Source organism: Hippocampus zosterae, chromosome 9 (assembly GCF_025434085.1).
Source record: "Hippocampus zosterae strain Florida chromosome 9, ASM2543408v3, whole genome shotgun sequence".
Lineage (NCBI taxonomy): Eukaryota > Metazoa > Chordata > Actinopteri > Syngnathiformes > Syngnathidae > Hippocampus > Hippocampus zosterae.
The window spans coordinates 23,086,503-23,113,286 of NC_067459.1; the positions used below are offsets into that span (position 1 = coordinate 23,086,503).

General features: G+C 45.6%; 1 protein-coding gene across 6 annotated transcripts in view; it reads right to left on the reverse strand.

Annotated features, from left to right (window-relative positions):
* Positions 1-26,784, reverse strand: part of arhgef10la (Rho guanine nucleotide exchange factor (GEF) 10-like a) — a 103,467-nt gene that overhangs the window by 73,432 nt on the left and 3,251 nt on the right. For 2 of the 6 annotated variants that reach the window (XM_052076950.1, XM_052076952.1), the window contains exons 2-12: positions 19,111-19,363; positions 17,216-17,243; positions 11,719-11,813; positions 11,105-11,176; positions 10,891-11,021; positions 9,244-9,339; positions 6,731-6,839; positions 6,071-6,171; positions 5,884-5,961; positions 2,852-3,031; positions 690-806 (exon numbers count right to left, since the gene is read on the reverse strand). In XM_052076950.1, the coding sequence (XP_051932910.1) occupies positions 690-806; positions 2,852-3,031; positions 5,884-5,961; positions 6,071-6,171; positions 6,731-6,839; positions 9,244-9,339; positions 10,891-11,021; positions 11,105-11,176; positions 11,719-11,813; positions 17,216-17,243; positions 19,111-19,357 (1,254 nt within the window). In that variant the 5' untranslated portion in view covers positions 19,358-19,363. Of the gene's footprint in view, positions 1-689; positions 807-2,851; positions 3,032-5,883; positions 5,962-6,070; positions 6,172-6,730; positions 6,840-9,243; positions 9,340-10,890; positions 11,022-11,104; positions 11,177-11,718; positions 11,814-15,843; positions 15,943-17,215; positions 17,244-19,110; positions 19,364-26,784 lie in introns of those variants that run through there. The other 4 variants (XM_052076954.1, XM_052076951.1, XM_052076953.1 and 1 more) reach the window with 4 other exon arrangements.

Below are 26,784 nucleotides of genomic sequence, written 5' to 3' on the forward strand. Positions count from 1 at the left end.
CTGCTTACTATATAGTCCATACTATCCACTTGGCTGCAACGCTACATTTTCTTTGCTGCCCCCCAATCTCCTGCTGAATAACATTCCACCCCTTCCAATGGCCTCCATTGTTGTTGTTGTTGTTGGTTAGCATGTCTCCGATTCAGGCGAATGCGTTCAAAGCGACGGAACAAAAGTAACACAAGTGGTTTTGCTTAGCTTGAACTTGTTAGCTTCAACTTCAAGTAAACTACTTTTATTGACTGTAATTAGCAATAAAGGGACCAGAAAAAAAGGAATAATGTGAGGCGGTAATCCATTTCCCATTGTAACACAGAAGTAACCATTCTCCGTCGACCTGTGTCAAATAAACACCCGCTGCTGCAGCCTAGTAAAAACTGCCCCTAGCCGCTATTTGAGAAAATGGGGTATACATTCCCAAACCATAAAATGTGTCTACATCTAATAGGACTTATTTCCACAAGAGCGGGACATTTATAAAGCACATAAAAAGGTAAGTTGTGGAAAGTATTAGATTGTCTCCTTACAAAGTCAAGATGTATGCATTATTAAACGGCCATCTGCCTTGGGGGGGAAGGCGCAACGAGTCACAATCAGCTGCAAACGCTACACAGGAAAACAAATGATACATCTTTGTTTGAGGGGGGGGGGAAGGAAAAAAAAACTCCTTCAGAAACAGAAAAGCTCACCTTGAGGAATTCCAGAAAGGCCGGTTTGGACAGGCAGGCCTTTTTAATGAGCGCCATGGCGTTGGTGAAGTTGTTCACATAGTCGCTGTACACGTCCAGCACCATGGACTTGGAGAACTGAGAACACACCGAGGAGCAAGCGTCTTTAGGAGGTGTTTACTCGCCGCGCAAACACACCGAGGAGATGATTGCGATAAAAAGAGCTGCGCTGAAGTGTTTGGCCACGAGTTCATGGCGGGCGCTTTCAGAGTGAGTTTCAGAAAACAGTCTTTACTGGTGGCTAAAGTCATCACGCTCTCAAGCAGAAGTGCAGATAAAGCGGCGCGTTGATTTATGAGTTTTATTCGTTTTGTGCGCGTATAGAGAAGAAGAAAGAAAACTAAGTGTTGCGTGTTGATGTTTAAGAGTTCAAAACAATACAGCTAACTTGGAAAACTGACCAAAAAAAACAAAAAAAAAGAAAAATGCTACATTAGGCTCACGATGAGACTGTGAATTTTTCAATGCCAGAAGTTGCTGGCAACACATTCATGAAGAATCATTCTTGGAGCTGACAACATCCCAGAATGTCTTAAACAAGGGTATGAATGGGAAATATTCTCAACGGCGATTGACTTTCCCAACGGTGACATCTTTTTCATGTAGCCGCCCGCAGCGTTTGAGCTTGGAGACTATTTTCACAAAGTACAATGCACTGCTGTGTTTTCAAATGGTGGGAGAAAAAGAATCAAGTTGACGGAAATAAACTACCGGTACTTGCGTAAAGTACAATCATTCATTCATTCATTCAACTTCCGAGCCGCTTGATCCTCACTAGGGTCGCGGGGGGGTGCTGGAGCCTATCCCAGCTGCCTTCGGGCAGTAGGCGGGGGACACCCTGAATCGGTTGCCAGCCAATCGCAGGGCACACAGAAACGAACAACCATTCGCACTCACACTCACACCTAGGGACAATTTAGAGTGTTCAATCAGCCTGCCACGCACGTTTTTTTTGGAATGTGGGAGGAAACCGGAGCACCCGGAGAAAACCCACGCAGGCCCGGCGAGAACATGCAAACTCCACACAGGGAGGCCGGAGCTGGAATCGAACCCGGTACCTCTGCACTGTGAAGCCGACGTGCTAACCACTGGACTACCGGACCGCCCGCGTAAAGTACAGATACCTAAAAAAAAAAAATCTCATCACATACTCTTAAGTATTTGCACTTTGTTACTCCCCACCAATGCTTTCCTTGCGCTTTCACCCTGTATGAAAAGAAGTCGATTCCATCCAGCACTTTTTCTTTCCTTTTCTTTTCTTTTCTTTTCTTTTCCACCGAGGCCTCATTTGGCGTTCGGTCTGAGGACAGCAATAAAGCAGCACTACATGATGCCCAGCAGAGAATTAGAGGGTCGAACCCTTGACGCTGATGGACAAATAATGAGTGGACCTAATGGGGGTGCTGAGCTCCACAATGACAAAGTCCTGCTGAATGTGTTCCATTTTAGAGCCAGAATGCATGACCCCCGCCCCCCCCCCCCCGACCTCCCCTGGCCAATTTTCTAAATCTACTACCTGCAGCTCACGTGAACCATGGAAGAGAACAGTCTGAAGCGTTTAATTTAAAAAAAAAAAAAAAAGTTGCAAGTGCAAACAAATAAACAAGCCACCTCAGTGCAGGTAATGCTCTGTTATGAGAGGTTATCGGGGGTGTTTTTGTTTTTTTTTTAATTACCGCCGGTTCAAGGAAAACAAAAAAAAAAAATGTGCACAACTATACACACTGAGCACAATCGACTGGACCTCTAATTGGCAGGGAAGGTGCCTCAGTTTTGGTTAGCAACACTGGCAGTATATGACAGCCAGATAGTGACTGAGCTCAAACTTTATCCGTTTGTCCTCATTTGGCTGGCGGGTAACTCAAGCGACAGTCTTTGCATTATTCGCCGAGAAGTCAAATCGTGTTGACACGATGCAGTGAAAGATATAAAACTCCCGAATGCGCAAAACAAACGAATGATCCTCCTTGGTTGAGGTAATGCTCAGTTCTGAGATATTCCGAGCTCAAAACTGTGCGGCAAACATGCAAACCACTGGATCTACCGCGCTACCCAGATCAAAGCGATGAATACCCCCCCCCCCCCTCCGAAAATGCACACGAAAAGTCACTTTTCACACTGACCGAGGCGACAAACAAGTCTCCGACTTTCTCGCAGCTGTCCCATTCAGCCACGCGTGATGCCAGCGCAATCTGGAACACGGAATGGCAATGCGTGATCTCCCGGACTCTGTAGAATATGGGTCGGATCTTGCGAGGGCTCAGGATGCGCGGGTCGGCTTCCAGCAGAGGTCGGTGGTACTCCTAACATGGAAACGACATCAATCAGGCATTCAATATTATGTTCTACCTTTTAATTGTCTAAACCGGGAATCACCGACCTTTTTTGAAACTGAGAGCTACTTCCTGCGTACTGGCAAATGTAAAAGGCTACCAGTTTGATGCACACTTTCCAAATATATTTGCTGAAATTACCTTTCATGATTAGGTTGTTTGGTTTTAATTACTCATGATACTCATCTCAATTTACCGGTCGATCTACGTCCCAACCCTCACCTATGGTCACGAGCTATGGGTCGTGACCGAAAGAACGAGATCCCGGATACAAGCGGCCGAAATGAGTTTTCTCCGCAGGGTGTCCGGGCTCTCCCTTAGAGATAAGGTGAGAAGCTCGGTCATCCGGGAGGGGCTCCGAGTCGAGCCGCTCCTCCTCCACATCGAGAGGAGCCAGATGAGGTGGCTTGGGCATCTGATTCGGATGCCTCCTGAACGCCTCCCTGGTGAGGTGTTCCGGGCATGTCCCACCGGGAGGAGACCCCGAGGAAGACCCAGGACACGCTGGAGAGACTATGTCACCCAGCTGGCCTGGGAACGCCTCGGGATCCCCCGGGGAGAGCTGGAAGAAGTAGCTAGGGAGAGGGAAGTCTGGGCTTCCCTGCTAAAGCTGTTGCCCCCACGACCCGGCCCCGGATAAGCGGTAGAAGATGGATGGATGGATGGATGATACTCATCTATGCGAAGACCCTGATCACGTTAAGGATTCCTCACAGTAAGTATTCATTCATTCATTCATCTTCCGTACCGCTTGATCCTCACTAGGGTCGCGGGGGGTGCTGGAGCCCATCCCAGCCGTCTCCGGGCAGTAGGCGGGGGACACCCTGAATCGGTTGCCAGCCAATCGCAGGGCACACAGAGACGAACAACCATCCACGCTCACACTCACACCTAGGGACAATTTAGAGTGTTCAATCAGCCTGCCATGCATATTTTTGGAATGTGGGAGGAAATCGGAGCACCCGGAGAAAACCCACGCAGCCCCGGGGAGAACATGCAAACTCCACACAGGGAGGCCAGAGCTGGAATCGAACCCGGTACCTCTGCACTGTAAAGCCGACGTGCTAACCACTGGACTACCGGGCCGCCCTAGTAACTATTCAGCGATTTAAAAGTAGAGGTAAAAATATCAAGATCAATATGCAACATTTAAGTCAAGTCAAAACGGCACATTCATAATAAGAGATGCGTTTTGAAGTGTTTACATTTTAAAATGTGAACAAATACAACACTGCCACTCCCGTGCCGCTCCCATTCTGGAGGTCAGCTTCATTTAAAAAAAGCTGCAAATCAGACCTTTTTTTTTTTTTTTTTTTACCCCTATTGTATAATCCGACATTGTCCCAATCCCGTGATTAAAGGTCAAGTTGACTCCCGCGGGATTCCCACAAAAAAATGTTACCCCATAAATGTGAGGCAAATGTGAGAAACACGCAAGCTGCAAAACTGTTTGCCATAAAACCTTCTAGTAGTTTGTTTTGTGAGTGAGTTTGTGTGCGTGTGTGTGAGACCCATTAATTGAGCACACAAAAGCATCAAGTTGGAGATGTTCTAATCAACAAAGACTCCAACACAATAAGAGGAAAAAAGTGGACCGAAGCGATTTCAAACTTGTTGAGAAGTAAAGGTGAGTGAGGCGTAAAAGGTAAAAGCCTCTCGGCACATTCAGTGAGATGTTGATAAAGCTTCAAGGCAGGCGTCTGGCACATGTCTTCAAGTGGACATAATGCGTACCGGGCTACTGGAGCCAAAGTGCACCCTTTCTTTGTTTTCTTCTGCAATCAATCACACACACACACACACACAAAAATCCATCCAGCGGTGAAGAACATCACAACCTTCAGTGCCTAATTGGGCTTATGGACGCGCCACCTTTTGCCACTCGACTGGCCGCAGTGACAAGACGGACATTTTTCCACCAATCTGCACATCACAAAGCGTCCCATCTGGTTCTGTTGTTTGTTTGTCCCGCGCTAACAATCGGTCATAAAGCTGTCACGGGATCATCTTCTGTTTGATTTCTACTGTGCAAGGCGGCGGGTGTCATGAATAAGTGTCAAGAGGAGCGATGGCATTAGTTGTAGGACACGAGCGCATATGCCCGCCGGGTGATCAAGTGTGTCGTGGACTTTTTAAAATTTGATTCTGTGTATTACTTCTAGTTTTCTGTTCATTCCCATTGCGCAAGGTGACAATTATAATTAATAACAAGTGAGGAGAAATTGCGGGCGGCCCGGTAGTCCAGTGGTTAGCACGTCGGCTTCACAGTGCAGAGGTACCGGGTTCGATTCCAGCTCCGACCTCCCTGTGTGGAGTTTGCATGTTCTCCCCGGGCCTGCGTGGGTTTTCTCCGGGTGCTCCGGTTTCCTCCCACATTCCAAAAACATGCATGGCAGGCCGATTGAACACTCTAAATTGTCCCTAGGTGTGAGTGTGAGTGCGAATGGTTGTTTGTCTCTGTGTGCCCTGCGATTGGCTGGCAACCGATTCAGGGTGTCCCCCGCCTACTGCCCGGAGACAGCTGGGATAGGCTCCAGCACCCCCCGCGACCCTAGTGAGGATCAAGCGGTTCGGAAGATGAATGAATGAATGAATGAGAAATTGCATTAATACTGGGTGCATGTGCCCATTGGGTGAATAGGTGCATCTTTTTTGTTGTTAGTTTTTTTTTTTTAAGTCCTGGATTACATCTAGCCTCCGTGCTGTTCATTTCTACTCTTCAAGGTGGCAGTAAAGACGAATATGCGGCAAGAGGAGCGATCCCATTAATCACATGACACATTTCCGTTGCATGAGGCCGTGGAGAGGGGGCCTCGGCTCACCTGCAGGATCCTCCGGAGGGACTCCAGGTAGCTGCGCTCGCTCTGGATGATGGAACCGAGAATGTGCCGCCTGACAACCTGCATAGAAAACAGGCTTCGGTGACGCTCCGAGCGGATAAGATGGATGTGACCATACATCATCGTGTAGTGGAAAGGAAGTTTAGGACGGAAGTTTAAAAATCACAACCTGGTGGCTGGTCAGGCCCTCCGGCATGGCGCTCAGCTGCGGCGGCGGATGAGTCACGTCCGATATCACCACATCCAGATAGCCTGCATCATCCTCTTCCTCTGTTCCCAAAGAGCACACAAATGCAAACGTAAACATGCGCGCAACACACACACACACACACACACAGATAACAATTGGACCAAACCGAAACCTCCTGCAGGCCATAATTTATTAGGGGTATCTGTGCAATCTAATAAACTAAGAAACATTTTAGGAAATTAACCACCTTTTCAAACTTAAGACATGACATGTAGAGAGTTACTAAAGATTCCTCGGGGAAAAAATAGTGGCGTCAGATCAAAGCGCAGGTTGAAGCCCAGAGCCCCAGTTAGGCTATAGGGCTAAAACAGAACCCTGGGGAACACCAGAAGAAACGGGGAGGGATTGTGAAGTAAAAGAATCAAGTTGAATGAACTGTGTGTTACAGATTAGAAACAGAAGCTCAAATAAAGGACGGCATTAAATACTCTGATTTGCTGTCCTTAGAACTCGAACGATAACAGGACAATACAATCTGGTGTTCCCCAGGGTTCTGTCCTCGGTCCGCACCCTTCGTTGCCCCCCCAAGAGCCAAACGGCTTAGCCTAAAGATCAAATAAAGACATTAGAGTCGGTTACCAATGGTGTCTTTCCGGTGAAGGAAGGAGACTTTGCGCATGACGGCCATTCTGGTTTTTTCAAGTCCATCCTTGGTGTTGCTTCTGGCCGCCTTCATGAGCTGCTGCACCTAGTTGAGGGTGCAAGGGGAGGAGGGCATCAAAGCTCCGTCATTGGCTCCACAGTCTACTGACAGGACATGATCACGGTGGGAATCTCGCCATCTGCGGCTTCCCCGAGAGTCCTAATCAGACCGGTGAATGAGATGATGGCGGCGCTGGGAGAGCTGTTGTGTTTGTGGCTGAATGCGTCCTCAGAGTCCACCCCCTGAGAGCCGTAACCAGACGCCACGTGTGGCGCAGAATACACTGCCGCATCACATCATTGTCATATTTTTAGATGGTATGCCGGGGAAAATAGGTCATTCATTGAAAGAACGTTAGCGGTTAGGGAACTAAATGTGCACACACAAAAGAAAAACAAAAAACAAAACATTCAAGGGTGCAACTTTCATATCTAAAAGGTTCAACAGCATGGGTAGGCAAGTCTCATATATCGACTGTATTCATAAGATAAGATAAGATAAGATATCCTTTATTCGTCCCACACTGGGGAAATTTACAGCCTCCAGCAGCAAGAATGCTAAGTGAATGCTATAGACATGTGTTGAAGTTAGCATTAGTTGTTATTTTTTGTTTGCTTTTTTTTTTTTTTTAAAGAAAATGATATACTGACATCAGAGCGAAATAACCATGGTCTTAAAAAAAAAAAATTTAAAAGCTCATGAGACACTTCAATTGCTAAGCAAGCGAGCATTCATGGTACAAACAGCGTGCACAAACCTAGCTTTTCCAGATCAGGCGCTAATTTTAACAAGCTATTCTTGTTTGCAGTTAAACTCATCTGACAGAAGCACTTTGAATAGTGAAATGTTGGCGCATTCCATTATATATAGCTTGTCATGCTCAGGAAATTAGGATAGCTGGACATCAACTTTTATCACCGTATTCTGCCCTGAGCTAGCCTGGTCCAAACTTTTGAAATTCTAGGAGTTCAAGCACAAGCTCCTGATTGGTTTGGGAATAGAACATAGGCTGCATTTGGAAATTAAGGGAAGAGGTGCGCTCTGCCCGTCCCAACACACACACACACACACAATCTGAGTGCTGTTAAGGCAAGTCAAGCTGTTCTTCTTCATACAACTTAACTTTCATGTACTATGGTCTTCACTCTATGGATGTGGAAATAAAGTGCTAGCGGCTCTTCTTCTTTGGCCACATTCTTAGCTGGTCTGCTAGATTTTTGAAAAGGGCGGCTGTCAACACAAGTCTAGTTCCACACTAACGTTGTTTTCCCTTCATACAATACATAATTTTCAGGGTAAAACATTGCCCTAATGAAGTTTAAAGAGCTAGCGGCTAATTATTTAATCATACTTCAGATGCTCTCAAAGCTTTTAATTATTCCGACAGCACAACTTTGTGATAAATTGGGTACCTATGAATGTGGGATTAAAGAGTTAGCGACTCCCTATTGAGTTTGACTATAGATGCAGTTTGTGAGCTTCAAAGCAAATGATTACTAAATAGTGAACGTGTTAACGTGTGAACGTGAACGTGTGGTTAAAGGACACTTTGATTCTCTCCTCTTTCATCTCAAACTGCTTCAAACAACAAAAAGCGTGTGACGGAAAAGTGGTTAGGACTGTACGACTGTCCGTGTTTTATGTTATGTGTTGTGTTTATTATTTTACTTTATGTTAACTGTTTTGTAAAGCGCTTTGTTACAGCTGCCGCTGTTGTGAAAGCGCTATAGAAATCAGCATGTATTGTATTGTATTGTATTGTGTCTTATCTAGCAGTACCGCTTCCTTCTTGACGAGGTGATGTTGTCCCAGTTCCATTATCAACTAACTTTTGGGTGGACTTCCTGCTGAACACATGACAGTTTTCGTTTGTTCACATTGGCTTACTCGTAATATAAGATAAGATAAGAAACCCTTGATTAGTCTCGCAATGGAGAAATTCGCGATTCACAGCAGCAAAGTTATGAAAGGAAGAAGTAGAACAACCAAATATAGGAGCTGCTGGGATATGCTGCCCACTATGGGTTTGGAGGACCTATGTAGCTCGGGGAATTGTAATACAAGTACCTAATTAGAGCTGGTTATGCTGAGCAAATTAGCAAGATTAAAATTCAGGGACGAGCTTTTTCAGATAATTGTGCCTTTAAAATCATTACACATATGACTAACACTTGGAATGGTAGCCATGATTTCTGAAAAAGCTAGCACTTCATTTGTGTTACCCATTCAGTTTTTCTCACGACATTTTAGATTAGAGTTGGCCCGGATACGGATTAAAATACATACAGTATTTGCTTCAAAATAAGCACACATTTTACCTTAAAATATGCATTATTCGATCGTTACGACACCAGGAATGTGTAGGCCACAAAGGCATCCAGGAAAAGGTTAGGATGGCCGAGAGACAGCTGAGCTTGTTGGCAAACATGTAAACACATTTTTAAGATACCTTTATGTCATAGTTGTGCTTGCCAGACAGCTTCATAGCCAGCTCACGCTTGGTCCTGGCGCAGCGCTCTCTCAGCCGCCGCACTTCGGGGGACAGCTACAGGTGAAGCATGGGGGGGGGAGGAAGCCAGCGTTAAGCGAAAACAGTGGGAGGCAATGGGGAAAAAAAGAGAACGAGGGAGGGCGGCAGCGAGACAAATGATCAAAGCTACAGAAAAACGCGAGTCAGAATAATGAGTAATAAGTGAAAGCGTGGAGTAGTTTTTCAGGGGAGTGTGATTTATGAGACCGGCTGGCAGTCAAAAAGGTCAAGTGTGGGAAAAAGAATGCAAAAAAAAAAAAAAAAATTGGCAACTTCCACATTTAGAAAGCAGAAAAAAAAAGTTAATCGAGTGAAACTAATGAAAGGCAAAGTGTTTTGGAACTACAAAACCTAATAGTTAATGTTTCCTCAGTAATTACTGCGACATCCCTTCTTGTAGTCTGCTCCTCTTGCTCGGCAGACTGAAAAGTGCAAAGCCTTTCCCAACGGCCTCTGTGCTCTAATTACCTGAGCAAGTGCATCTGTGTCCACATAAAATCAAGCTTTGCTTCCCCGCTTCGCGCTGCCATCAATTGAGCTTCCCTTGAATAACAACACATGCCCGCAGGTGGGTAAAAAAATGTCTATTAGGCTCAGCATAACTCGCTCATATTTAGAGGGATTACACAGGCCCAATGCTGAGATGTGCCCACAGCGCCATCCAGTGGATGAAAGAGGTACTGATGAGTAGATCGAGTTGCGGCAGAGGTTTTAAATCAGGGGTGTCCAAACTTTTTGCCAAGGGGGCCAGATTTTATGTGGTAAAATGTCGGGGGGGCCGACCTTGGCTGACATTCTTTACATTGAACAACAATATTGTTCAACAAATTTTAGTAAGCCAGTCTGTTTCACATTTCCATTTTTATTTTAATTTCAACAATCTTAAGAATTTCTTTTGGTTCATTTCAAACAGGTATATCACATGTAACTGCTTATTCACTTGACTTTTTCTTAAACAGAAGTCTCCTGAGTGCAAATTGATTGATTTGAAACATAAAATGTATCACCATGACTTTTCAATAGTCACAAAACCTTTGACTCGAACAACAGGGAAATGAACAAGCAATACACATATCCACAACTACAAGGATCATTTGAAATATGACAAATCAGTCAATATAAACACGGAGTGATGTCTTGTTAACTCGTGAGTGATGTCTCGTAGAGTGATACTGCCCTCTAGTGTCTAAATGCTATTACTCATTTAGTGAATGCTATTACTCATTTAGCCACTAGAGGGAAGCAGTACTCTATGAAACATCACTCACCAGTCGACGAGACCTCAGTCAACCAACCTGCGGGCCAGACGGCACTGATTTTATGACAGGGGCCGAGGGCCGGATGAAATTCGACTGCGGGCCGGATTTGGCCCCCGGGCCGGACTTTGGACATGGCCGTTTTAAATTGCCAAAAACTCACCATATGGTTGGTTTTTAGAGGTTCAGAATACAACCCCACCCCCACCTCACCCCAAAAATATCACTCATCTTAGAAAGTAGGGGGGAAAAAAAATCTGCCCCTGAAACTAGTTTCACCAATCGACGCACGGGGTGGAGATGTCTTTACCTTGCTGCGTGCGGGCATTTTGGTCTCGTTATCCGACTGCTCGTCATAGCTCTCGAACTCGCTGGAGCTCCACCCGTTGCCTGCAACAGATGGACCGCAGGAGTCCCGCTGGATGTCCTCGTAGAGCATATCTACAGAATACACGCACAGAGTTCGTCCAAACCGACATCCCACATAAGGTCCGATGTGGACTCTCGGCACATCTTTTACACACCTTCATCAGGAGAGAGGGGCTCTTCGCACGGGACGTCGTCATAGATGACGTCAGCTTCAACTTCATGTGAGGCTGGTGGAGAAATGCAACAATAATCGTTAAAAGATTGATTTTTAGTACGATCCTGGCAACAGAAGAGCAATATTGTACACACACTGGTGACAAGATCTGAAATCAAATTAGACGGTCATAAAAATATCAATTTGTAATGAATTCCTCCCATGTCCAACTTTTTTTTTTTTTTTGTAGTTTGCTTGCATTGAAAGGTTTTCCTATTGATCCTCACGACGGAGTCGTCAGACTGGTCACATGCCCGTATGGGCATCAAGTGTTCGCAGCGGATTACGTAGCTCCATAGAGATTGCTACCTATTTCTCTTTGTAGAAATCAATAAAGTGCGAGATGAACCCATGGTGCTGCTGCCTCTTCGGATCTGGCTCACCCGCTGCCCGTGTCATCGCGACGTCGCCCACCGCAGTCTAGCCGAGCGGCAGTTTAGCGAATCCAATCCAAATATCGGAATGAGCCGGAATCCCGAGGCGAGCTTGGCCTTTAATCTACAGCGGCTTTCACCGGCAATACTTCCCCGTTGACAAAGTCATTGCGTTGCGTACCTTCGGGGATGTCCCCAGAGCTTTGCTTTGCCGTTTCCGTATCGCCGACTCCTGAATCGCCCTCAAACGTTATTAGCTGTGCTGCTGCAGGGAGCCTGTGAGGCGGCACAACATCAGCACAGTTAGGTGAATAGGGAGCGCCAGGTGCCTTATTAAAGAGTACAGTAATCCCCAGCCCCCCCCCCTAAAAAATGTATAATTATATTGAAAAAGAGGCAACTGTTCTTCTGTTGTTGTTGTCAGCATTAAGGGACCAAAAAAAAAAAAAGGTTTTTTTTTTCATTCAAGACATATAATTGTAATGAATTTTGGATGATTAATCAGTGATCGGAATTTTATTCTGCCAATGATCAGACCAGATAAGTATTCCATCAATATACCACAAATGATGCTCCCAAACCATTTGAATATCTATTCAAAGTCAAACTGTCTGCAGAGCGGCAAGCTCAAAGAGGAGGCGTGGGAATCCTTCCAATACTAATAACACCGGGGCGGAGCGCAGGCAAAAAGGGCAAGCCAAATCCCTTCGGACTTCCATCTCATTTTATTCAGAGCGCCGCCCTTCCTCCTCTGCTGCCCCCTGGCCTCCGGCGCAGAGAGCTGCACTTTTTTTCAGGCCTGATAGTGACTGACATCTCCTCCCTTTGAACTAATCCCGCAATGCAGTGGCAACAGATGTGGCAAAAGTACTCACATTCTGTCTTTATACAGGACGTCCACATTAAACACACACACACACACACAGACCGGTTTATGTGATTTGTGGGGACCACTTTTACACACACACACACACACACACACACACACACACACACACACACGCAAAAATCCCTCTTTGTCGTATTTGTTAATACTCTCATTATGACTTGAGAGTAGCACTTGATAAATATGATCTGTGACAGAAGGCAGACTGGAGATATTGATCATGTGGGCCTCATTAGCTTTGCTGAAACGTTGGTGGAATATCCACATAAGACCGGCAAAGAGAAGGAGAGCCAAGGGACCCCCGTGGATGCTATATTGAAGTGAATTAACAGCAGCTTTGATTGACGTCGTGTAGGTTTGGCACCTCGCTTTGATTTTTAAATGATTGTATATTTTAAAAAAAAACATAACATTTATTGTTTTTGTACAGCTATGTTCAAATAAGTCATGCTATCAGCATGGCAGCTGTGCCTGGCGTTGGCTTGTTTACAGTGCTAATGCTAGCTTAGTTTTGGTAGCACTGCCATTTTGTTGAAGCTGCATACGTGTTCTGTGTGACCACTTCTACACGTTAATGAGTGGTCTGCTTTGCTCAGAGACTTGAAGGGGCGAAGGGTCAGTGAACTCAGGCTACGTTCAAATCTTGCTCACAATTTGACATTGTTAAGTCCTCCTTGAAGCCCGGGTCTCGTAACTTGTGGAAAAAATGTCTCTGGAAAATATTGATGAACTGATTCTACTCCTTTACTGAAAGTAAACAAGTCAAGACTGAAATGTACTTTTATGTAGAAACGTAAAAAGGAATTCGTATCCGTTTTCCCATTCGGCATATTTGCTTCTTTACCACACCCACTGAATTGTTTTGCTTGTGCAGCAAATATCCAGCCGAGGTGACGAGAGGGCTTCATATGAAAGATAAACGCACTTGAAATGAACTTCTCGAAGGGGCGTGAACTTGAAAAAGAGCGGAGGAGGACATAAAGTGCTGAAAAGCAAAGTCACACGACATTCCGCACACACACTCAAGTTGTCATGGTTGCCTTTTTGAGTGCTTAATGAAGACTATCCGTCACCGGGTAAAAAGAGGAGACAAAAGTAAATGTTGGCCTTGAGGAAAGGGAGAAGAGCTGCCTTCTGTTTAATTACGGCTATAAAAAGAAGACGTATATCGACAATAACAATAGCAAAGTAATCTTGGCGATATTTTTCCAAAATGTGCTGACACGTTCGACACCTCAACGGTGGGAAGTTGCTATTGATAGCTCGGCGTTTTAAGAACATAGTGACTGAGGCAACGTGGAAATTGTGGACTCAGCACAAATGATCCGGCATGAGAAATAGCCAGGACCTTTTTGTGACTCCTGGCACACACGCACACACGCACGAACGCACGCACGGGGCTTGTGTTGATTTAATTGTGAACCGCTAACATTTACCCAGTGCATATATTCTGCATGTGGTATATTAAGATATTTTGTGATGTTTTCTTTAATCAATGTATATCTTTTCAGTGAAAAACTGCTTTGAGATGATTGTATGACTTGGTGACTTGCTTGCCTAAGCAACTTCAGAGATGGACTCTGGAGCCCGCTTTGACGACTTCAGAGATAAACTATTTAGCCTGCTTTGACGATTTCATAGTCTGCTTTGCTTGAATTGTCAAAACTTGATTGTGATCAATGCCACTTGATTACACAACAAACAGTGAGAATGGCCACTCACCCCTCCCGATGCACACACTTTAGAGGATAAAAGGAGGGGAGCGATGCTCCTCAGCAGAGTCCGCTGTGGGTTAACGTACGAACGCCCAGCTCGTATTGAAGCTCACTCTGCTGAGGGTGTTGGCTCTCCACCCTAATGGCATACGGTAAGAGTTCTTTAGCTTCATACAACTTGTTTGAACTGTGTTATCATTTCTGTGTGGGACCAATAAAGTGCCTATTGTTGGTAGCCAGAAGTGTCTTGTCGTTATTTCTGAGTGCCTATCTCCGACGATCCTTTATAAAACTTGATATTCATTCAAATTGAGTATCAGAAGTGTTTCAAAACGGCATGTCATGCTCAATTATTTAACCCTAATCATACAACCAACTTGATTTAATCTTGTGGGCTCCCAAATTTAGGTCTCCACACAAATAAATGCCGTGCCTCTTTCAAGACCCCAAACAAAGCTACCATGACTATAAAGATATGAAATCTGCTACCCACCACGTAATTTTTGGCCTTAGGAAACTGTGAACTGAAGAAAACAAATTAATTTTGATAATAATATGAGGGGCGGCCCGGTACTCCAGTGGTTAGCACGTCGGCTTCACAGTGCAGAGGTACCGGGTTCGATTCCAGCTCCGGCCTCCCTGTGTGGAGTTTGCGTGTTCTCCCCGGGCCTGCGTGGGTTTTCTCCGGGTGCTCCGGTTTCCTCCCACGTTCCAAAGACATGCGTGGCAGGCTGATTGAACACTCTAAATTGTCCCTAGGTGTGAGTGTGTGTGCGAATGGTTGTTAGTTTCTGTGTGCCCTGCGATTGGCTGGCAACCGATTCAGGGTGTCCCCCGCCTACTGCCCGAAGACAGCTGGGATAGGCTCCAGCACCCCCCGCGACCCTAGTGAGGATCAAGCGGCTCGGAAAATGAATGAATGAATGAATGAATAATATGAGGTGTTTTCTCTCGTCTGAATCAGCAGAATGTTTGCACACAACGTCCGTTTCCTAACCTAGTTCACTCGTTGCTCCGTAAAATTCCAAAGCCCCAAAATGTGTCGCAAAACAAACCCTGCGACCTCACTCTCTTATTTGTCACAAGAATGTAAACAGGAAGTAGATTTGCTGTAGGGATTTGCAAGTGATTAGCAAATGAAGCAGCACAAATAAACACAAAATTGGGCAAAAAAAAACGTGAGTGGGTCTCGAAAGGCAAGGAGAGTTTGGCAGGCGAAAATAAGACACGAGCATTCTAAATTGAAGAGGTATTTGTTGCGTCATAGGTGTCGGTGTTTTATGCTTTTTTTTTTGCACGTCACCTCCAACTCTTCCAATGCCATCACTAATGTTGTTGGGCCGCCAGGAGAACACGTTGCATTAAATGGGAACAGGCTCCAGAGCCGTTTATTCTGGTCGAGGGGACATAGATATTTCGCATAGTTCAAAACAAACAACATACCAGCTTCAGTTTTAATAAAGGGGGACAGGAAGGACTCGTGTGAAACGCCAAAGTGTGTCACCGGCCGCCGTTTGATTCACGCCTGATAAAAATTGTGGAAAAGTGAGTGCTACATACAGTCGTTCTCAATTACAATTTTCATCATTTACATCCTGCGTAGATGCAACATGAGTACATTTAGACTGACATTTTCAAACCACTCTGGCCAACAAGTAGCTGCCGCTAATCTAGGAAACAAGACTACACCCCAAAAGACTCACACCTGGGCCATTTTTCCAAGCACGGGAAAGTCCACAGGAATCCAGTCTACAAGACTAAAGGTTTCTGAGCACACTTCCTAAAAGCCCACCTTTTGGGAAAACAGATTTAACCCTTGGGTCCTTCATATGAAAAAAAACCCTAAGTTACGCATTTTACAATTTTTGTAATGATGTATTTTCCATCCATCCATCATCTACCGCTTATCCGGGGCCGGGTTTAGCAGGGAAGCCCAGACTTCCCTCTCCCTAGCTACTTCTTCCAGCTCTCCCCGGGGGATCCCGAGACGTTCCCAGGCCAGCTGGGTGAAATAGTCTCTCCAGCGTGTCCTGGGTCTTCCTCGGGGTCTCCTCCCGGTGGGACATGACCGGAACACCTCACTGGGGAGGCGCTCAGGAGGCATCCGAATCAGATGCCCAAGCCACCTCATCTGGCTCCTCTCGATGTATGATGTATTTTGTGTTATACAAAATTTTTTTTTTTCAAACACTCAAAATGTTCAGAGGCATCTGTGCTATTCATACATATAAAGTTTTTATTAGTTCTTTGGGATTTTTTATTCTTTATTTTTGGCAAAAGGAAAAAAAAAATTGTGTCTGGAGGTCCCAACCGAGCCCTACTAACAATCCCGACCGGACGTGTTCATGTAAAATGCATTGGTTTGAAGCCTCCTGCAAAAAGGCAAACTCATTTGCGATCCTCTGGCACCACCTAAAAGTTGCACAATTGGAATGACCTCAACCCAACAATGTGGCATGCATACGTCTGTCCAAGCGAAAACAAAGCGATTGACGTAAAAATCGCGTGAAATGCATGTTTACACATTAGGTTTACGATGCATTCAGAAATATGAATTATAATGGGTCTCTATGGTGCAAAATATGTAAATTGTGAAGATTACGGAATCAAAACCTTTTTTATTATTGCTGCAATGCCTGAGAATTATCAGCCGGTGACGTCATGAAATTTAGGCCATTTTAGAACCCCCCCCCATACGTTTCAGCTCTCTCGTGTTTTTCCGAATGCCTTTGCCTTTGATTCAAAGACATAATTTTACATTTATCGCAAGCGGTGGACTACGAGGGATAAACAGAGGCAATATGCAGCGTGGAAAAAGAAAAAAAAGTCGCAAAGCCGCAGCCACGCCAACATGCTGGTGTCTTTGTCATCTCAAATCATATTTAAAGACGAAGTCATGCATTGATTTCCCTCTCCGGTGTCCTTACTGTCACTTTGCACCCAAGGCGGCCGCCATCTGGCATGGACGTGTCGCAAACACGCGTCGCTATATCTCGTAAATGCTGCGGCGTGGAAGTGACATCTCCATGCATGTGGACTAAATGTTAGTAATTGTCTCTGCTGCGAGAGCAACTTACCCGCTGGCTGAATGAGCGACTTGAACGTCTGTCAAAAAGAGGAAAACAAAAGACACGTTATTTTCTAAGCAGGGGAAAATGATTACTAAAATGGGGACTTGATCAAACTGAAGCTTTGTTTGAGAAAAACAGGATAGAGAAGGGACGGCACGGTGGTCCGCTTCTTGGCAGACGGCTCCGGCCTTTCCTGTATGGACTTTGCATGTTCTCCTCGTGCCTGCGTGGGTTTTCTCCGGGTACTCCGGTTTCCACATTCCAAAAAATATGCATGGCAGGTTGATTGGGATACTTCAAATTGTTCCTCGGTGTGAATGTGAGCGCGAATGGTTGTTTGTCAAAATCCGCCCGGCGACTGGCTGTCAACTAGTTCTCATAAGGGTTGTAAGTCCGATTCTCAGCGAGGCCTTGCGGTGTCGTAAGCCTACGTGCAAAACAAGATAAATGTCGTGCGAGGAAACCCAGATCGCAGCTTTGCATGTACAAAGAGGACAAGTGTGCATTATGATTTGTATAAGGCTGCAGATGGAACATTAACTCAAGATGATTCATGTGCATAAAGTTCAGTGCGCTGAAAGAAAATCTGTAACCAAACGTTGCCATACATCATTTCCAGTCAATTTGGTGGGGCCTTGCATGCACGAAAATTAATTTCGCCTCCTGCTGTGATTAAACTGCTTACCGTTGTTCATGTTGGTCACGCTAATCGTAATTTGGAGAAAATGTAGGTCGCAACCAGATTAATTTGCCGTTTCGAAAGTCATATTGACCCAAGCAGATGGCCTTGAAGCTCGGCGGTGAGAGCCTTGGTGGAGTCGTACGTAGGACGCAACGATTTATCGAATAGATGGCAAATGGTGGCTATTTAGTGTTTGGAAATTTGCTCTCACGAATACTGTAGTGAGTACATATATGAGCTCGTGGCACTCAAAAAAAGACGTGAGCCGCAGAAGAGGTTTTATGGTGAAAAGGGATTTCGGCCACTGGTCTTGTAAACCAGGATTTGTGTCAACTCAGTTTGCTGTGAGGAAATACGCTTTTATAGGATTTAGCTTTTGTTTTGTTTGGGGATTTTTTTCTTTGCTGCCGTGGTAAACAGAACAGAAAATCGCTCTTTTGAAAGTCATGCTGCCAAAGCCAGCAGGCCTCGTTGCTCAGTGGTTAGAGCCCCGCTTAGAGATAGCCGGCGGCCGTCGTTTCGATTCGCATCGACTTCTTTCACCGTATAAGAGCTGCATGAACGGACTTAATAAATTGCAGAGGAGTGGTAATTACTGCTTGGATGTTCGGTCTTCTTACATCCGTTTTCAGTGTCTCAAAGACTGAAAACTCACTGCGATCGTTTTGGTTAGAAATTCGCCATCATCCAGGAAGCAGATCGATTTGCTCTTTTGAAGGTGACAATAAAAAAAAAAAAAATTTTAAACCCTGTTCTATTTTACAGATCTCGTCGAGTCTCTTTCCCGAAACACACCGGCCATGTCATAATAACATGAGAGGTGTTTGGTGGTCGCCAAGTGATCGTAGAAGACCGGCGGGCTTATTTGGAACGAGAGTGGTCAAGGGGAAAAGAGGATGTGTGCACAGCTGTGCGCTCGTTTCGATGACTTGACTGCATCTGACAAACCTAACGACGGGTTAAACTCGTGTCATGCGTCCCGATGTCTCAACGTGGGTCATTTGGAGAGGGAGGGAAAGTACTTGCTCATTCTTACATAACAGGCCCCCCACTATACTTCCCCTTTGCGTCACCAAAGTCCAACTTGGATCGATTAGGAGTGGGAAAAAAATGTGTGTTCTTGTCATCCACACAAATCTATTTCAGAACAACAGCCGACCCCCCCCACCCCGAGCCTTCAAATGCAGAATCCGATATGCTGGCAAAGGAATGGCCTCACCATCCTGGCTGGCGCTTCCTTCCTGTGGCGTGACGTCTTTGACAGCCTGCGTCGCGTCCTCGCACGTCTGTGGGACTTCCGGATTTGACAATTGAAGCGAGTCGCCGGCCACCCCTGGAGGCCCCTGGTCGTCCTCGCTGTCGTCAAAGACAAACTCCTCGCCTTGCTCCTCATCCTCTTCCTCCTCCTCCTCCTCCTCCACCTCCTTGTCCTGCTTTGGCAGTTGCTGAGACAAGGCGGCGGACATGGCTTCCTATAGGAGATGCGCACATGGAGAAAGAGCAAATGTTAGAAGCCGTCATTACCATGGCCAGCTATATAAAAAAAATTAAAAATTAATAAATTCATTCATTCATCCATCCATCCATTTTCTGAACCGCTTAATCCTCACTAGGGTCGCGGGGGGTGCTGGAGCCTATCCCAGCCGTCTTCAGGCAGTAGGCGGGGGACACCCTGAATTGGTTGCCAGCCAATCACAGGGCACACGGAAACGAACCATCCGCACTCACACTCACACCTAGGGACAATTTAGAGTGCCCAATCAGCCTGCCATGCATGTTTTTGGAATGTGGGAGGAAACCGGAGCACCCGGAGAAAACCCACGCAGGCCCGGGGAGAACATGCAAACTCCACACAGGGAGGCCGGAGCTGGAATCGAACCCGGTACCTCTGCACTGTGAAGCCGACGTGCTAACCACCGGACTACCGGGCCGCCCTTTATTCATTCATTCATCTTCAAATTAATAATCATAATAATACTTGAAAGGGGAAGTGGTGCCAACAATAATACAATACAATACAATACACGCTGATTTATATAGCGCTTTCACAACAGCGGCAGCTGTAACAAAGCGCTTAACAAAACAGTTAACATAAAGTAAAAGTACGGTAAATAAAGAGCGTGGAAGCAGTAGTCTAGTTACGAGGCCATTTGGGCCTCCGTCACTATGAAATGGTGTTGGAAAGTGTCCTCCTGGCGTGACTAACACCACAACTAGCGATGGTGTTTTGCATCGTATGTTAGCATTAAGCTAGCGGAAAGTGTTTTGGGTTTTTTTCTGTTTCAAAGTGCTATATCAATACAGTTGCGTTGAGTTTTTTTAAAAATGTTGTTTTTAATCCATGGAGCCCCGATCATGGCTCAGTTTCAGAAAACAGGTCAACCGTGATTGGTTGTTAACTGAGCCCCTGACAAACGGTGATGTCCTTTGCGCAAACTGGCAAAATGGCCGCCGCTTGAGATGGACGGAAAATCATATTTCACAAACGCATCATTAATCAGAATGCCGTGTTTAGACTAGCAGAGGCGCTTAGAACATATTAGTGTCAAGAAATGTTTTGGGTTGACTTTGTGACATTCCCATTGCAAAGTTCTGATACTAACAGTGGGTCTATTATAACCGGGGGTCACGCGTTCAATTCTCACCAGCGCCTTTCTAGTTACAAATTTCTATCGTTTTTTTTTTTTCAGTCAAATATTACTGGGCAGAACATTTGTTGCCATAAATGGAGGTCCAGGGCGCGTTCAATGTTTCTGGAGTCTCAGTCAGGTACATCCTGTGGGGTTTTGCATGCATGCAACTGCGCTTTCTGCGGAGGAAAAACATGCGGTTTGGTGGCGGATGGCTTCAATGGTTGGAGCAAAGTCACGGTAGCTCCGCATTTAAATACGACTCTGCAGAAAACCAGCACGTTGCATTCCCCCCGCAAGCCTCATCCAAATTCCACAATTAACGATTATGCAAATGTGTGAGTATTCTAACGCAACCTCGCTGAGTCACTGCCTACCATCGAAGAGCAGATTCTCACTGAGCCCTCAGCATTCCGAGCAACAAAACCAACAACAGGAAGTAAACCGTTATTTCCATCATTCTTTGATAAAGAGTCGACTGGAGAGAAGGAACGAGGCGGACAGATTGCAGGGACCGGAATGTCCTAAGCTTCTTAACAAAGGCATATAAAATGCTTTTCTGATTTAAAAAAAAAAAGGCCTACTAAAAACATTGCGCAACAGCAAACAGGTTGTTGACACGGACATTTTTTGGGCAAAGTAAATCTTCTACACGAAATGAAGAAGCAGTGCAACGCAAGACTGCAAAATGAGCAAGAATGGTGTGACATGTGGTGGTTAGCAAGTCTGTTAGCTGAATCAAAAGCTCCGAGGCAGCTTAGAGGCGGATTAATTAAGACGTCCCCACAGACACTAATGACAGTGCGAGTGCTCTGACAGTGCCATCGGTCCAAAAAAAAAAAAAAAACACGACTTCCTGAGAGGGTAAAACGGCTTCATGATTATATGCGGCAATCTTCCGGGACCACACTTGCTATTTTAACCCTCAATTATGTTTGTTTTTAGTACACCAAAAAACGTCATGGTCAATGTGACCCAATACATTTTTCGTCACTATTTAAAAAATGAATGAATGAAAAACAGGTAGGGTATCTGGGCGGCCCAGTAGCCCAGTGGTTAGCACGTCCGCTTCACAGTGCAGAGGTATCGGGTTCGATTCCAGCTCCGGCCTCCCTGTGTGGAGTTTGCATGTTCTCCCTGGGCCTGCGTGGGTTTTCTCCGGGTGCTCCGGTTTCCTCCCACGTTCCAAAAACATGCGTGGCAGGCTGATTGAACACTCCAAATTGTCCCTAGGTGTGAGTGTGAGTGTGAATGGTTGTTCGTCTCTGTGTGCCCTGCGATTGGCTGGCAACCGATTCAGGGTGTACCCCGCCTACTGCCCGGAGACGGCTGGGATGGGCTCCAGCACCCCCCGCGACCCTAGTGAGGATCAAGCGGCTCGGAAGATGAATGAATGAATGAAGGTAGGGTATCCCAAAACATACGTGGCCAATTCGCTCTCAAAAGATTCTCTCTCAAATCTTCTCTTTCATTTTTAAACTCAGGAATGCATCCATTTTGGTTACCACATAAAGGGCGGGTTAACGAAAAAGTCCGGGTTTATGAGGTGCTTAAGTACAATGGACCATTGACCCCCATTGACAATTGAATCACGTTGTTCCTTCAACAAAGCAGAACAATTCCTGCCCATGAAAAGGGTCCCGCGGTTAAATGTTACTTTTGCTAAGTCGAGAGCGCGGTTTACAGTTTTAACGACCACGCTAATTATTTCTCCGCGCTACAAAATGTGATTTTATGCGACAACCTCTCTGCTCGTGTTAGCGTAGCGCCTAGCGAGACCATCGCATCTGCTTTGCATTTTAATCAGCGCCGAGCCGCCTCCCATGCACCAGCATTCTTTGGCTGCTTGCTACGGGGCACACGGACGTGTCTCGATTGCAAAAAGAAACCAATGTCGTCAGCACTTATTGCTTTATCTAAAATGTCCGTCACAATCTCATTACAGCGCTCGTAATGTTCCACTGTTGCTTTTTGACGGTGCCGTTTAGAGTTCTGCGGGGCCACTTTGAAGTCGGAATCGCCGGCCGTGTGCGGCTCTAATGTTGTTGTTTTTTTTAATCAAATCAACCCCAGCGAAGCAAAGAGTGAAATTGGCTTCAGAAATGGTTTCCGTTTACAAGCAGAGGACATTCCACGGCTCGTCTAACCCCCCCCCCCTCCCACCCCAAGTTTCTCCGGCCGGCCCACTCGCTGCCCCCAGCCAGCAACAATGACCCTTCTGTGAGGAGAAAACGTCGGGCGGGCCTGCAGAAAAGCATTGTTCCTGCATTCGTCACCGCGCTACTCATTAGCTCGCGGGTCATTTGGGCCGCGGCTGACAGCTCTGTGCTTTGACGCCACTCGTGTGAAAGTGGTATGGCACTTCCTCTTGGTGGCAGAACGGCTGAAAGGAGAGTCGAAAATAAAAGCAGAACAAACTTTTGAGTTGGGTACTGGAGGATGGAAGATTTCAATTCTGACAAAATATGGAAAGTGGTTGTCGGTAGATATATGCGAGTATGTTGCTGAGCACTGTTCAGAAGCTCTTGAGCAACGGTTTTCGCTCCGAGATTAAAATAGTCTCCTGCAGTGTATTTTACAGGTCAGGGACACTGTCTGGGTTTTAGCCTGGGTCACCATTTTTTCGTGTAGTAGCACAAAATGTCTGAGCTTAGCGCAATGTCACGTGGTGTTCCACAAGGGTCTGTGTTGAGACTTACTATTTTATTGACACTGGATGGATACTCGCTCTTGGACGTTTCATTCCAATATTTCTATTTCCCGCAGATGATTTTGAGCTGTAAATGCTCTTACAGGGAATCCAACATTGCTGAAATATGAAATCTTTTCAACTCCACATCGTCCGATCCCATGTGACTTCAAAACACAAAGTCCCTTCAAGAGTCATAACCGCGTCACCGCGCGAGCGTGACTGCTTCCACCTCTAATGTAGACAGTTCACAAGTTTTGGCTTTTGACGACGAGCTCCGACGTGTCCTCACGCCTTCGCCTTGCTGACTAATTTCTGGATGCGTGAGCCGAGGTGAACCGCCTCAGCCTGCAGTGGAATGTACCTGCGCTGTGACAGCCATAATGGATATGTTCACATAGCAACAAAATGGCTGGTGCCTTCCAGTCCAGGTCAGGCTTATTTTTACAAACATACATTTGTCTATGGCTTTTTTGTCCACATAATGTTTTTTTTTTTTAGCTCACAGTAAAAAAAAAAGACAATTGTGAGGAAACTGTCCAGAATGAAGTCATTAAGATGCGTGGTTTGTCTCTTCCTTCCACCGTATCTTCTTACGTTTCATTTTCACATCGAATTGAGTTACCTAACTCCTGAAATGTTCGGGAAGGGGCATTTATTTTGATTTTTTTTTTTCCCTCTGGACAGGTTGTAAAGCGGAAAGTTACTTCCTTGTGTTGCTTACATACTTGGCCAATAAATCGGATTCTGATAATTGCCATTGTGTACAAATGCCAGTAGATGGCAACAAAGCACCGATGTGATCATAGATTGTGGTTTACTGATGGTTTAATCTATTATATCGGCAGTTACTTAAATTAATTTAGGCGTGTCAGTTACTCGTGGTGTGCCCTGCGACCGACCAGTTCAGGGTGTAGTATGCCTTTTGCCCGTAGTCAGCTGGGATAGGCTGCAGCAACTGTTTCGGGTAAGCGGTGTTGAAAATGGAAGGATGAATGGCAGATAGAAAAGTTTTAAAGTGCACTTGACGCGCTAAAAAAAAATAATAATAAATAAATAAATAGAATAAGTGTGTTAAAATTGATCCACGCTCAAGCTGGCACAGTCCTTGGAGAGTTTCTAAGGCTCGGTTTGAAGTATCAACCTGACAGGTGAATCCGTGCAGGTTTTGGGAGATGAAAGGCTTCGGTGGGAGTCATAAAAGGACTCCAGCTTGGACAAAACAAACAGTTTCGGGAGTGAACAGAGTAAAGAGCTATTCTTCATCTTTTTTGGGGGGGGGGGGGGGGATCAGATGACAGAATGGAGATGAAACTAACTTCTACACACCCATCCCCTGACCTACATACGACTCTTGGAAAATGAAGTAAACGTCCTCCCAATGTTGAGCAAATGTGTTAAAAAGTGGATTGGCGCTGCCGAGTGACCTGGTCCAACAAGTCACGTAGCTGAACAAAACTTTGTGGCCGACTATCTGCATACACACATTGCCCTCTGCCGATTTCTGCTTCCGGGGGAAGTGGATACTGGCAGGCCTCACACGGGATTTGTTCAATCTCTTGAAATGTAACGACGTACATGAGGCGCCGCGGGAGACTGTGACGTGCTCTTACGTAAAGCGTCGCTGCTGTTATATGACGCTTTGTCAATTTGAGCTAAACCGAACTCTTTACAAATCCCCTCGGCTGCACATTTAAAAGTTGTGTTTGAAATTCAAATGGGCACGATTAACTCGCAAACGGCAAGAATTGCCGTGATCTTATGCGGTATCTATATTTTCCGCCAAGCATAGCTGTATAGTAATACAGGTATTATGTACCTTTGAAAATTTGACAGCTAAATGCGGCTCGCGCAATGGCATGCATGCTGTGGCTCAAAAATCTGAAGAGGACAGAAGGAGAAGACCGAAGACCCCAAAATACGTCCTGATATTGTGAACCTCCGCATCGCATTTGTGATCCAATATCAAGAAATAGTGCTTTGGCGACATCAGGTGGCCGCTATTGGTAATTACAAGCCTTTTAGGATTATGGCATGGATTTTTGCGGTTGGTATTAGGGCTCGGTTCACGGTACCCGTATTTTAACATTTTTAAATAATTGCAAAAGTACGTTAAATGTTGCAGAAATAAAATTGTAAAAAAAAAATACTGCTGGAAGTATGAAAACATTTTGTAGTTTGATTTGACAAATGGACCGAAGGGGTTCGCTTCTCGTGCAAAGGCACGCCGAGCTCACGGTTGTCGTAGGTTCGTGCCACTAGAATGCAACAATGCCATTCCCGGCAGCAACACAAGCCAGGTCGAAAGCGGCAGGCAGACTGAAGCCGTTTTCGCTGGCCCCCGCTTGAAATGAGGAGCACTTAAGACTTTACAAACAGCTGTAAATCTGCCACAAGAGGCACAAAAAAAAAAAAAAAAAGCAAGAGTGCAGCAAGTGGCCGTAAAAGTCCTGTAAGAGAACAAATGAGGGCACTGGACATTACATCATTAGCGACGTGTAAGTGAAAGTCACAGACGAGGAAATGCAACTTTTTGGACTTTCCTCGGGACAAACAATTGCATAAGACTCAGCAGACGAGGCCCCCAAAAGGGAGCTGACGATTCCGCTGGGTTTCCTTCCGCTTGTCTAAAAAAAAAAAAAAAAAAAAAAAAAAATACTTCCTATCTTGAAATGATCATTCAGCTATCTTAAAAGCCGGGCGAAGTTCTTGAGGACAGACCCAATATGTCTTCGGCTGGCTGTCCAAACCTCAACAACCTCGGAGCTCACACACACACACACACACACACAAGGCCAGTTGCATCATAAACCATGACTCACTACGATGAGCGTACGTTGACTTCAGAGTAATTATGAATTGTTTTGGAATATATCATAGCACAGGATAAACAAAGTAGGATACGCCTTTGGTCCACAGAAAACAAATGCTGAGAGGAGCCCGTGAAAGAAAGAAATTTGAAAGGGCTGAACAAGGCATGACATCATATGTCATGGAAACATGTCCGCTTCTGGACTAACGTAAGCCGCGACTTGCCGAAAGTACATTATTATTATTATTATTCAGATGGCGGCCCGGTAGCCCAGTGGTTAGCACGTCGGCTTCACAGTGCAGAGGTACCGGGTTCGATTCCAGCTCCGGCCTTCCTGTGTGGAGTTTGCATGTTCTCCCCAGGCCTGCGTGGGTTTTCTCCGGGTGCTCCGGTTTCCTCCCACATTCCAAAAACATGTGTGGCAGGCTGATTGAACACACTAAATTGTCCCTAGGTGTGAGTGTGAGTGCGAATGGTTGTTTGTTTCTGTGTGCCCTGCGATTGGCTGTCAACCGGTTCAGGGTGTCCCCCGCCTACTGCCCGGAGACGGCTGGGATAGGCTCCGGCAACCCCCGCGACCCTAGTGAGGATCAAGCGATTAGGAAGATGAATATTATTCACATAATTAGCGGGCAAACAAGCCTAAATAATAGGCGAACGTAAATTTACGTGACGTCACACGTGAATCACATGTTTAGGCAAAAACGATCATTCTCACAGGGAGTCGAAATTGAGCGCCTGTCATCAGTGTGTGTTTTGGGG